The 13,552-nt window shown below is 36.4% G+C and overlaps 1 protein-coding gene across 1 annotated transcript in view; it reads right to left on the minus strand.

The window, feature by feature from the left end:
* LOC107727241 (double-strand break repair protein MRE11A-like) overlaps positions 1 to 13,552 on the minus strand; it is a 142,636-nt gene that overhangs the window by 45,188 nt on the left and 83,896 nt on the right. The window contains exons 16-17 of the mRNA XM_016537046.1: positions 10,469 to 10,552; positions 9,903 to 9,964 (exon numbers count right to left, since the gene is read on the minus strand). Coding sequence (XP_016392532.1) covers positions 9,903 to 9,964; positions 10,469 to 10,552 — 146 coding nt within the window. The remainder of the gene's footprint in view (positions 1 to 9,902; positions 9,965 to 10,468; positions 10,553 to 13,552) is intronic.

The following is a 13,552-nucleotide window of genomic DNA, read 5'->3' on the forward strand; positions in this document are numbered from 1 at the left end:
GGGGTGAGCAGAGCTCATTAGCATTTAAAGAGACATGCACCGAAACGGGTCGCTGTGATCAGAGCTGTTTTTGACAAGGTAAAAAGGGTGTTGTTTTACACGACCATTGGAAAACAGTCCGACATCGTGGTATAACGAGCACACTCGCACCTTAAAAAGAGCAGCCCGGAGAATGGAGCGCAGCTGGAAGGAAACAAAACTAGAGGTATTTCGTATTGCATGGCGGGAAAGTACTTCTAGAAAAGCTCTAAAAACTGCTAGATCTACTTACTTTTTGTCTCTCTTAGAAGAGAACAAACACAACCACAGGCATTTATTCAATACAGTGGCTAATGAAAAATAAAGCATCAACAGATGCATACCTTTCCCAACAGCACAGCAAAGACTTTATGAACTTCTTTACTTCCAAGATCGATACTATTAGAGAGAAAATTATAACCATGCAGCCGTCAGCCACAGTATTGAAGGATACAGCCCGTGAGGAACAATTCCACTCATTCTCTGCTATAGGACAGGTAGAATTGCATAAACATGTCAAATCATAAAAACCGGCAACATGTATGTTAGACCCTATTCCATCTAAGCTATTAAAAGAGGGGCTTCCAGAAGTCATAGATCCTCTTCTGAATATTATTAATTCATCAATGTCTTTAGGATATGTCCCTAATACATTCAAACTGGCTGTTATTAAGTCTCTCATTAAAATACCACAACTTGATCCTAGAGAATTAGTTAATTACAGACTGATCTCAAATCTCCCTTTTCTGTCAAAAACACTAGAAAAGGCAGTATCCTCTCAGCTATGTTCCTTCTTAGAGAGAAATGGTATCTGTGAAAATTTCCAGTCAGGAGTTAGACCGTATCATAGTACTGAGACTGCTCTCATTAGAGTTACAAATGACTTGCTCTTATCATCCGATCGTGGTTGTATTTCTCTTTTAGTGCTACTGGATCTTAGTGCTGCGTTTGACACTATCGACCACAACATTCTTTTGAGTAGACTACAAAATTATGTTGGCATTAGTGGAATTGCATTGTCATGGTTCAAATCTTACTTATCTGACCGTCATCAGTTCGTAGCAGTAAATGACGAGGTATCATATTGATCACAAGTACAGTATGTAGTGCCACAAGGCTCAGTACTAGGACCATTGCTTTTCACACTTTACATGCTACCCTTGGGAGATATCATCAAGAAACATGGTGTTAGCATTCACTGTTATGCTAATGATACTCAGAGGAGAACTGGCCTCCTGACTGAGCCTGGTTTCTCCCAAAGTTTTTTTCCTCCGTTTCTGTCACCGATGGACTTTTGGTTCCTTGCCACTGTTGCCTTTGGCTTGCTTAGCTGGGGACGCTTGACTGATTGCACAGATATTATTGGAAGAGAGTTGAACTGGTTGATGACATCACTGAATCATCAATGAACTGAGATTAGCTGGAAAAATGACTGTTATTGTTGTCTTGCATTATTGACAAGCTATTTCCGTGTTTAACACTGTAAACCAACCAGTATTGTATAAAGCGCTATACAAATAAAGGTGACTTGACATATTTCAATTTGATTAACACAAATTAGTTTGATTTTGGGAGCGCCATTTGCACATGGGAGATGGATTACTTTGCTGTTGGATTTGTTATTGGTAAATATCCATTTTGTGTGTGTATGGTTAAGAATTTATTTCACCGTCAAAAGAATCTGTCAAAGAAAGTAGGTGAATTAAGTGAATTATTCCAAGTGTGCCTTCACTTAATCGACTCATTTCAACTTCTAAATTTAGAATACAAGTTGATTTCTGCTAGTAACATGACGAGTCGAGTGAAGTATGCCCCGTCATTTTTCCTACATGCAAAACTAGCTAAATAAACAGCATCATCGACTTAAGTGCTGCTGCGCACTTTAGTTTAGCCCAGCAGCTCTCCCCTCTCCCCACCGCTGCTACAGGCTTAAACCGCTCTGTGGCATTCCCCATTGAAGGAGGTTGAAATTCTACAGAATAACATGACAGCATTATCATTTGTTAATTGTGTTATCTAATGCTTTTTCATTTTTCTTTTTAGGATGTGGCAGTGCAAGGAATGTTTGTTGAAACTTGATAGCAGTTATTTATTGCTGCAGCATTTTAGGCAGGCCCATGTGTGTTTTAGGGGCAGTTTGCGCTATCCATGTCCATACACAGATTGCCCATGCACATTTAGTACATGGAGCAAGCTGCTTAATCACACATACAAAAGACACGCTAAACAGGAAACTCCAAAGTCAGAAGTATTAACCACATTCCAGTGTCATGCGAGTTCATGCAGGGAGTTATCAACAGAAAGAGATTATTTTCAACACATAAATGGACATCTCAGGCATAATGAAAACGTTCAGTGTATACTTCTAGAATGCACATTTGAAAGCAATGTTTATAGTACATTTAACACCCACCGAAACCGGAAACACAATCTGCATTCAGTAAAAGACTTCAAAGCCAATGTCGTCAGTTCAAGTGGTCAGTTACATCAATCAGACAATTCTGTAGATGGACCAGCAGAGTCTGGGGATACAAATTATGAAATCGAAACTCTAAGTGGTGATGATAATGTAGGAGTAGACCTGCCATGTTCTTTTATTGAAGAAAAAGTTGCTTGCATTTTATTGAAGTTGGAAAATATTGTTCACGTTCCAAAGTCAGCTGTTGATGAGGTCCTTTCTGAACTTCACTATATATTAAGTACAGCATCTTTGCCCATCACAAAAGCAGTTGTTTCCAACATATTCCAAAGTCACAATATTTGAGTTGAGGAATCGGTTGTTGATGAGCTTTCCACTGCTTTGTGCACATCTAATCCACTGGGCATAGCTATTTTCAAGGAGGGCCCTCTTGCTACTGCATATAAACGTAAACAGAACTACACATCCAAGTTTGGAGATTTGAGAATAGTCATTAATCATTATGTTGACAATTTCGAGGTATGTAACCAACTTAGGACATCTTGGAAAAAGCACAAATTCTGTGGTGTGTACTGGGTCTTGGGTAATTTGCCACCAGGTTCCCATTCATCTCTGTCCTCCATCTATCTAGCTGTTCTTTGCAAATCTGATGATGTCAAGACCTATGGCTATGGACAAGTGCTGAAGACTCATTTGCAATACCTACAAGTATTAGAACAGCATGGTGTCTTCATTTCTCAGCTTGGTCAGTTGGTTAAAGGAACTGTATAGTGTGTAATAGCGGACAACCTTGGAGCTCACTCAATAGGTGGATTTGTTGAGAGTTTTTCTGTAGGTTCAATATGCAGATTTTGTACTGGACAAAAGTCAGAATTTCAAACAAAGGATGTTGGGTCAGGTACAATTTAGAACCAGAGACGTCCATGATGCTCAAGTAAAGCCAGCACAGGAGAATGCAACAGTCTGCTGTGGAGTCAAAAACAATGCATTTTAACTGAGCACCTTTCACATTTTCATGTCAGCACTGGCTATCCTCCAGATATTATGCATGATCTTTTCGAGGGTGTTGTTCCAGTTGAACTGGCACATTGCATTAGTCTGTGGATCTCCAAAAAGTACTTTACTCTTGACATTCTCAACACATTAATACAGGCCACATGCCTTATCATGCTCCTTCACATTCAGCAACACTATAGGTGGCAATGCACATGGAAATTGGACCTTGATAAATTTTCTTCCTTTCATTATTGGGCTAATGTTGCCAGAAGATGAGCCAGCATGGCAGGTGATCTTAGATCTTAAAGACGTAGTCGAACTGGTTGTAGCCCGTTCAAACAGATGAGACCATTGCATATCTTGAGGCCAAGATTTATGAACACAGACAGCACTATCTTGAATTTTTTCCTCAAGTCAAGCTCATACCAAAATATCACTATTTAGAGCATTATCCACAAATGATCCGTTGCTTCGGGCCTCTAATTGGACTGTGGACAATGAGATTTGAAGCTAAACATAGCTTCTTCAAGCAGGTTGCTCGTCATACAAATTGTTTTAAGAATATAGCTTGTTCGCTAGCTATTAAACACCAGTTCATGCTTGCCTATCATAGACATTCCTTAAGTGTCAAGAAGTCATCCTTGGAGGTCACAGATGTCTCAATTATGCCTGTTGATGTCCTTAATGAGAGAGTAATGTGTACAATGAAGCAAAGACACCCAAATGTTACTCAGGTTCATATGGCAAAAGACATGGTCTTGCAGTAGTATACATTACAGTGAGGGGATGCTTATTGTAAACGGATCTGTAAATAGACCTAAATTCAACGAGATCCTAAACTACGTATTCTTAAGGAGATGCTGTGTTTCCTTGTGATGCCTTTGTGTGCTTGGTATAGGGAGCATTATAGAGGGTTTGAGTTATCTGCCTGACCCACAACAGAAGTTGCCCTGATTGACCTTGGTGATTTGAAAGACCCATATCCTCTTGTGGAAGACATGGTTGGGGGTTTGCGCATGGTGAGCTTGAGAAGATTCATCATCATTGAAGATTAGTATAATCCTTCTGGTCTAGTCTGAGGTCTGAAGGCCAGTGTCTATAGTATTATTTAGGCTCTCTCTTGTTAAATCTCTAAATATATATAGACTTCAAATGAAAACAGAAACATAATTTGATGGTTTCTTATTCTCTTTTTCTATTTTTTCCAATAGTTTAAAGGTATTCCATTATGGCAGGTCCTGCTGTTGCTCTATGGATTATCTTTGATGATGAGACTGACTCTAGAAAACTGTCCCTGATATCTGCAATTCCAGAGACTGTGGGAGAACTTCATGCTTTGATAAAGACATCCTTTGGTTTTAACAAGGATTTCCGTTTGCAATACATATATACAGACTTCAAAGTGTTTATGAACCTGACTTCAGTTTCTGAAATTGAACACAAAAGCACACTGAAGGTAATATACTTGTCTGCCTGGTTACTTGTGGAGCCCCAGATTAATGAGCCCTGCATCACGGTGTGCCCTGTAAATTAATTTAGTGAGACTACTACTGATTCTGAACCACAAATCTCATCACTTGCCTCATCCTGCGATGATGATGCACAGTATATATCTTCTCACTCATCTACAGAAATGCCCTTAGGTTTATCCCCATGGCCCAAAGTTTTTGTGGTTTCCAAGTTTGCCTACGATGCAGAATTTGAGCTAAACAAAGAAAACAGATATTGAGGCCAATACGACATACTTTAACTCTGGTCCAAAGCTGAAATGTATCATTCTGGATGGCCTGGCCCAAGAAATGATCAAATACACAAAATATTCTAAAGACTACATGTGTGAAGAGGTAGCAGCAGCTTTAATTAGGGTCCATCCTTGTTTGGGGCAAGACAGGATTTTGGGGATGGAAGCAGTCACTTAAGTACAAGATGCAAAATTATTGCACAAGCTTAGGTCAACTACATTCCTTTGCATCCAAAAGGTGAATCCACAGAAAGCTTGGCGGATTAGAGAATTGCTTTTTTGTCAGAAGCGAAAAGGCGTGACAATGAAGTGGTGATAAAAGAAAAAATGGAAATAACATGTACAAAAGTCACATTTAGGCAGGACAAGCGTAATCTATATTGATTCAGAAAGTGAAAGAAAAATCTATCACATTACCCCAATTTTATCATCTCTACACTGGTTACCTATTAAGTTCCGTATTGATTTCAAAATATTGCTACTGACCTATAAGGCACTAAATGGTTTAGCTCATGTATATTTAACTGATCTTCTTATGCCCTACAATCCATCACGCTCTTTAAGGTCACAAAACTCTGGACTTTTAGTAGTACCTAGGATATCTAAGCCTAGACTGTGTGATCTTGGCATTCATCATGCTGTTCGGTCTCATTTACATACATTATATTGGGAATTGAGCATTGTGTTGATTTCTACATCAACACATACACACACAAAAAACTAACAAAAAAAAACAATGGCAACAATTATTACCACATGTTTTATGTGCAGCTATATAATACATTGTATGCTGATGCCTTCATGATTTATTTCTGATGTTTTTCTTGTTTCTGAGCAATATTGAATAGCAGGAGCGGTTTCTCCATTAGGGCGATTGGGCGACGCACCACCAAAGCGCGAAAGGGAGGGATTTTTTTTCTTTCACATTCAACCACAGTGTTACGCTAGCTTTCACTGTTTGTTCTGCCTCTAAATAGTCCAATCAGCATCGAGTCGCGTTTTGTGTAGTACCGCCCCTTTTTGGGCGATTTCTGTCAGACTGAGAATCGCCCCGAGTGCTCCCATAGACTTCCATACACAGATAATTTTTTTCGAACTGCAGGCACTGCAATGCAATCTCTATGAGTTCCGGGAGGGCTAGCACTAACGTGCTTTCGTCATCATGCGTAACCTTAACTTGTGCAAGGATTGGTGGGAACAGTGACATCCAATAATATTTAAAAACTATTTTGAATTTTAACAACAAGAAAAAATGAAAAACTACTTTAATATATTTATCAAATGTGAAAAAAGAAAAAAACAAACAAACAAACAAACAAAAAAACGTGTAATGTAATACAAGTGAGCAATGTGATGTAAGTAAGCAGTGTAATGTAAGTGAGCAGTGTAAGTGAGTAATGTAAGGGAGCAGTGTAATGTGAGTAATGTTGTAAATGAGCAGTGTAATATAAGTGAGTTGTGTAAATAGTGATTTATGTGACTTCAATTATTATTAAACTGAAATTGAAGTAAAAAGTTTTTTGGAAAACCACATCCTGGCTTCAGTCTTCATTTGCTGCTGAATTGTGTTAACACGCATATAGAAACATAAGGGGAGCAAGAGACTGATTGTTAGAATCAGTTCATTTTTAATTAATACTATAGTAGTTCCGTTTCCTTTACATCTTTAACTAGCCGTTAATTTATCAATTATCATTAATCATGCAAACATTTGCCCCCCCTGAGAGAATTGGCAGGAGCCGCCACTGTTGAATAGTTTATAAACTGATGTGCTCGCACACACACCTCAGCACACAAAAAGTACAGTGATGTTTATGCCTTTTTCACAGGAAAATAGAGAAACAATACATGTACTGTATTTCTAGTTAGTGGTTCTAGTCCAGGTCTAGTCTAGTAGTTTTGAGTTAGAAGTGATTAGGCCATACATGTATGTTACTTTTATTATTGATGGTCAAGTTTATTTTGACTTATTGTTAATAGACTTCTTATTAAAAGTACTTGACTTTGGCTTTCCAAAGACTGTTCATGTGCTGCTCATGCAGACAAAGGCAAATTTTCAGACTGATGTTTAAATAAAATGTTTAAAATGTTAAAAATGTGTACTTTCCCCGTCACAACAACATTGTTAAATAATTTTTCAAAGTTTTAATAATTTTTTTTACAGTAAACAATAGTACAGTATTGTACACCTGTTTTTGAGTTTTAAATTAAAACATTTTTTTATTTGTCTCTCATCTCTATAGGGGGAACACAATTAGAAGGATTTCTGCCTAATAATTTATTTTCCAGTTAAATGTTTTAGTTTGAGTTCAACAAGCATAAAAAAAAAAAAAATCACTTCATAAATGTATCAATTTCATTTAAACTATATTTGATCAAATTGAGTTGGACCAACTATTTATTTGCATGAATTTGTTTTTATGAGTTGGGGATACACAAATTTATTGGATGTAAATCCTGCCCTCAATTAAATTGAGTTCATCCAATGAATTATTTTTTGAGTGCATGTCATCCAAGATGTTCATGTCTTTCTGTCTTCAGTCGCAAAGAAATTAAGGTTTTTGAGGAAAACATTCCAGGATTTTTCTCCATATAATGAACTTTAATGGTGGCCAATGGGTTGAAGGTCCAAACTGCAGTTTCAATGCAGCTTCAAAGGGCTCTACATGATCCCAGCCGAGGAACAAGGGGTCTTATATAGCGAAACGATCGGTCATTTTCTAAAAAAAAAAAAGAATTATATACTTTTTAACCACAAATGCACATCTTGCACGGACAGTAAGCACAACCATCTAGGCAGTCATTGCAGTAGTTTTAATATAATTATGAGGACATAAAAGATCACAATATAAAATCATCAGATGGCCTGCACCAGTCAAATATCAAAACAGATAACTTCAGACAGAGGTTCAAAATAATATATCTATATCTATGTATATCTCTCTCTCTCTCTCTATATATATATATACATATATGGAGCAAAAACTGTTGACATTACAAGTGAACTTGTTAACATTACAAGTGAGCATATTGAAATATATTTAAAAAAAAAGTCCATGTCCTGACTAAAGTTATACAATGTGTTATACTCAATGTGATAGGTGCAGGATGGCTGAGGGGACAATGGCACATTTATTTTGGTTTTCCCCTATTTTGTATGACTTCTGGTTGAACATATTTGAATTGCTTTCAAGAACATAGATAATAGACTTTTAATCTAACCGCAATCTGGCTATTTTCGGATATTCTGATCTGATGGGTAATCTCCCCCTTACCCATCAGCAGGCTCTAATAGCAGGCACGAATGCAGCCAAAAAAAGTAATACTTCATAACTGGAAATCTTCACAAGTCCTTTATATTATTCAAATGGCATGGCTACATTTTAGTGAGCTTAGCTAACAAAAAAAAACAAAAAAATATTTGAAGCCACATGCGGAAAAATGGGGAAAATCTAATTCTGTAATCCTCTTCCTTTTTTCATACTGTGTAGTTGCATTCCAGTGTACATTTCTCTTGTTCATAAAACAATTGTGAATACTGTTTTTTTATGTTTATTTACACTAATTTCTAACAGCCTGAGGCAGTCCAGTTATTTATTTTTGTTTTTGTTTCATTTTTTTCTTCTGTCTTTGTTAATAAAACTTCAAAACTAAACAAAACTTTACTTCATAACTAAAACAATTTAAAAAGAAAAGAAAAGAAAAAAGAAAAGTGGTAAACAAACCTGTTTGGTGACCATTAATTTCCATTATATATAATATTTTCTCTTATGTTCAGTAGAAGACAGAAAGTCATATAGATTTGGAATACATTCATTTTGTTTATCTGAGCATGCCAGAAAAAAATATAAACTAAAGCAAAACAGTTTGCTGTTTGCTTATGAGGTCAATCTTGTTGCCAGCTTAACCTCTAATGTGGTAGATAAAAAATATGTTTTTAAGCTTAAGTGTTTAAAAAGGAGATGGATTTGTTCTGTTAAACAAGATAAAACAGAATAAACTGTTATAGACCACACAGCTTGAATAACAAATAAAAATTGTAAGAATGCATATGGACTCAAATTATTGTTTGTGAGAGAGAGACTAATAAAGTAGGTTGTGCATGTGGATGCATGAAAAATGTGCATGTGGAATTTATGATTTTGTACATATGTTGGAAAAATATATTCTTTCTGTCAACATTGTGTGGCTGTGTCTGAAAAAACAGGGTTAACAGGATTATTATTTAGTTTTTAACAATCTAAACCGGGGCATATACTGACACTGTGGAGGTCGTTGAGCCCTTGTACACGTTTCAAGTAAGTTAACCTGATAATCATGTCAATCATATATTTTGGTGAACAGCAGAGAACAGCATGGTCATTCGATTCAACAAAACTAGATATCCTATTTGTGTGTGTGAGTGTGTGTGTGGCCGTGCTATATGGTTGCTAGAAGCCTATGTGCTATGTCAGTGTACGATTTGGGAAAAGAGGAAAACCTATACCCTGGTCAAATCCTGAATTTTTTCAGCATGTTAAAAAATAACTGAGAGCTTGGGAGCTGCTTGTAAGGTACTCGGCTTGGCTTGTAATTCCTCTCACACGATGCCAGCCGCGACCATAAGAGCATCAATGATTGACTTGTTCTCCCGCCTGATAAAATGCTTACGAGCTCATATGACAGCAAAAATCGCACCATCTCTGGCCTAAGACATGCAGAGATATATTCAGGGGTATGTGAGTGTACCTCTTCAGCATACGACTTTGGTGTGTTTCCACGAGAGGTCCTCTGGCTTGAAGCCTGGAATGCTGTGAATAAAATAAATTCTTCTTTAAGAAAAAATATTATTCTAAACAAAGAATTTCACCATTCACTCTCTTTCTATTCAAAGAAAGATGCTAATCACTGACTGACATTTTCACTATGAAACATAACTATTGATTCATCACTTAAAACACCAACAGTCCACAAACACACACACACACACACACACAAAAACAACACCTGAGCTACAGTTAAATTTGGAACACAGTACAGACACATTAAATTTTGCACCATCAAAAACACAGGAATGGAACAGATAAGAAAAGATAAGATGTTTGTAAGCCTAGTTTGAGTTCATATGAAAGCCATTAAAATTTCATGGAAACCATGGAAAGGTTTGATCACCTTCCGTCACTTGCATCTCAGGAGCATGAACAGATAAAAAGTAAAATCTGCATCCTCATCCAAGAATGCAATATTTATGGGAACCACAACAGAAGATTACATCATAAGATGTGTCTCAGTGGTGTGGTGTGATTGTATCTCACCATCCATTATTGACTTGGTTGTCGGTGCACTTGAGAGAGATCCTTTTTGTCCATGTCCACCCCGCCCTGACTTTGAGGCAGCACCTTGACACATTAAAATAGACATTGCAGACAGGGTTTGAACTTAACAGCCACCAACTTGCCAAATGAGGGTGAAAATAAGCCATGACGGGTAACATTTGGCGGGTAATGGTTCCTAAATTATGTCCTCTAACTAGGAGACTTCAAGATTAACACTGGGCAAGAAGTGCCACATCTTTAAATATTGAACACATTATACGCACACCGGCCACACCACTCAGCAATCTGTTGGTGGTGTCCAACTACGACTTTAGAAACTGTTCAAAAATCCTGCCATGCCACTCACATAGTTAAATTAGATTAACAACTATTTGGGACAAATGTTTGTACATACTGATGTCATCGTCAATTATCAAGTAATGAGACTAAGTTTGATACTTGCACATCTCGCCTGTTTGAAAGAGTGTCCTGATGCAATTCATTGAGGCTCTCTTCGAAAAAGTATCTCTCCAAGAAGAAATCTCTAAGAAGAGATTTCACACCCTCAGGAGATGAGAGAGACAATGAGGAATTGCACTTTCGGAGGGAAATGTTACAATCCTTTGTCTTCTAGCTAGGTGATTTACATAAGAAATTTGAGAGGGTGATACAGGAAAAACCTTCAAGATTCTAATAACACTAAAATGTAACAGAGTAAGCTAAATGTAAATGTAAATGAACATTCAGTAAATTAAAATTGGACCTCATAGATACAAACCTGCTATAAATGTGATCTTGGTTAACTACAGGATGCAATTCTAAAACATTAATCCAAAAGAGTTTGAATTAATACATAGGCAAAACGATAACACTTTACAATAAGGTTTATTAGTTAACATTAGTTAACTAATTTAGTTAAAATGAACTAAGCATGAACAACACTTCTACAGCATTTATTAATCTTAGCTAATGTTAATTTCAACATTTACTAATGCATTATTAAAATCAAAAGTTGTGCTTGTTAACATTAGTTAATGCACTGTGAATTAACATGAACTAACAATGAACGACTGTATTTTCATTAACATTAACAAAGATGAATAAATACTGTAATAAACGTTTACAGTTACAGTTTACAATAACATTAACTAACATTAACTAATGGTACCTTATTGTAAAGTGTTACCTTTATATTTATGAATTAATTATATTATTATTCAATCTTCAAATTAATGTACAAACAACAAAGACGGTATATTTTTAATATTTGTATAATGGCATCTTTTTTTTTATGACTGAAGGCCAGTATGTATCACTGATACTAATACTACTGATGTCTCTATTAAATAGTTTTTTCCCCCCTAATATTTAACCATTGACTAGCCATTCAACATCACAGTATAACTGAGAGCTATCAATTTGAAAATGTATTAGACTACTTAAAATAACTTCTAATTTATGTGAACTTAAAAAAAATCATCACATAAACCCCTTATAATAAATGTCATATTTAGCTACATGTGCCCTTCAGCAAGTAGGAAATATACAGAAATTGAATAAAGTTATCAAACACTAAATTTTAAATTAAATAGATGAATCCTTAGAGGCATAAAAATGATTGATTTCCTCTTATTTTCTTTTGTTATTTGATTAACAGACATCACAGCAGCTGGGTTATTAGGTTTTTTGGCTACTATTACTTTAGGAGCTGCTGCTGCTGAACATGACGCAGATCTGACACGCATCTCTTTACCTATTCTGACCCACCTCAGGTCTTGAAGTCTCTACTAATGAGCTGACGAGTTGAATCGGGTGTATTAGATGAGGGAGACAGTTCTGGGCTGCTCCAGGACAGTTTTGAAAACCACTGAATTTCAGAGACATGTTCTTAAATGTTATTTAATAACAAATACTTACATACATGCACAGTATTAAGGCAGCTTTAATTGCCTTTTTGGTAACTACATGACTTAACTGACGACATAACTTCGACATTACATGCTCGTCATTTCTTTCATGCTTTGATATGAAACGATACAGGCTACAGTGCGCACCAGCGCATTTATTCGTGCAATTGAAAGAGCACCCGCTATGAGCACAGTTGCTTTTCCGCCGTCGTTTGACTCGCGAGCCTGGTGCAGAGGTGAAGTTGAAACGGGTGTCTGAAAAGTCTCCCGTTTTATGTGGTCGTAAAGATGTTCTGCGTCTAAATAAATGCAATTCTTGTCAAAAAAAAAAGAGACAGAAGCAGCAGTTGTGAGTGGGGTGGCCAACACTAGCTCCGCCCCTGCGTTAATTGCGTTAAATATTTTTAATGCATTAAACTGAAAAAATTAACTGCCTGCATTAACTCGATTATACAATACATATTATATGTATTAGTGCTGTCAATCGGAAAAAAAACCCAAAAAACTAATTAATCGCACATTTTTCTGAAATTAATCGCGATTAATCCCACCTAACATTAAAGTTTTTAAATATACTTTTATATTGCGATAATTACACATTCAATCTTCAAATTAATGTACAAACAACATAAAGACAGGATATTTTTAAATACTTGTTTAATGGCATCTTTTTTTATGACTGAAGGCCAGTATCAATGATACCAATACTGATTTCTCTATAAACAGGGTTTCTGCAGACATGAACAAGTTACATTTAAGACTTTTTAAGACCTTTTTAATACCACCTTATATGAAACTTAAGACCTAAACCTGTAATGGAAGTACACATTTTATTACATACATATATGTAATATTTAGAGCACACTGTAAATGCGCATGCGCACTAGACTTCACGTAATGCATGCACTCTGTAGGTGTTTTGAATGGTTTTTTTTGCGTCGTGAGAATATTGAGCAAAATAGCTCACTTGTCATGGTGTTACTAAACTATATCATGTTATGAATAAACAAAAAATTTAGAATTTTTACCTCAGTGTTTCTTCTGAGTTTATGTGTGCTGTCACGCTCATTTGTTCTGAAGTCTCGAGACAAACAGAGTGAGCCTCAGCGCGAGCTTGTATTCTGTATTCTTACTGCAATTCTCTCTGATGACGCATGACGCAGTAACTTACCGCGGG

This window comes from Sinocyclocheilus rhinocerous, unplaced genomic scaffold (assembly GCF_001515625.1).
Source record: "Sinocyclocheilus rhinocerous isolate Xijiao unplaced genomic scaffold, SAMN03320098_v1.1 scaffold1088, whole genome shotgun sequence".
NCBI classification, from domain to species: Eukaryota; Metazoa; Chordata; class Actinopteri; order Cypriniformes; family Cyprinidae; genus Sinocyclocheilus; species Sinocyclocheilus rhinocerous.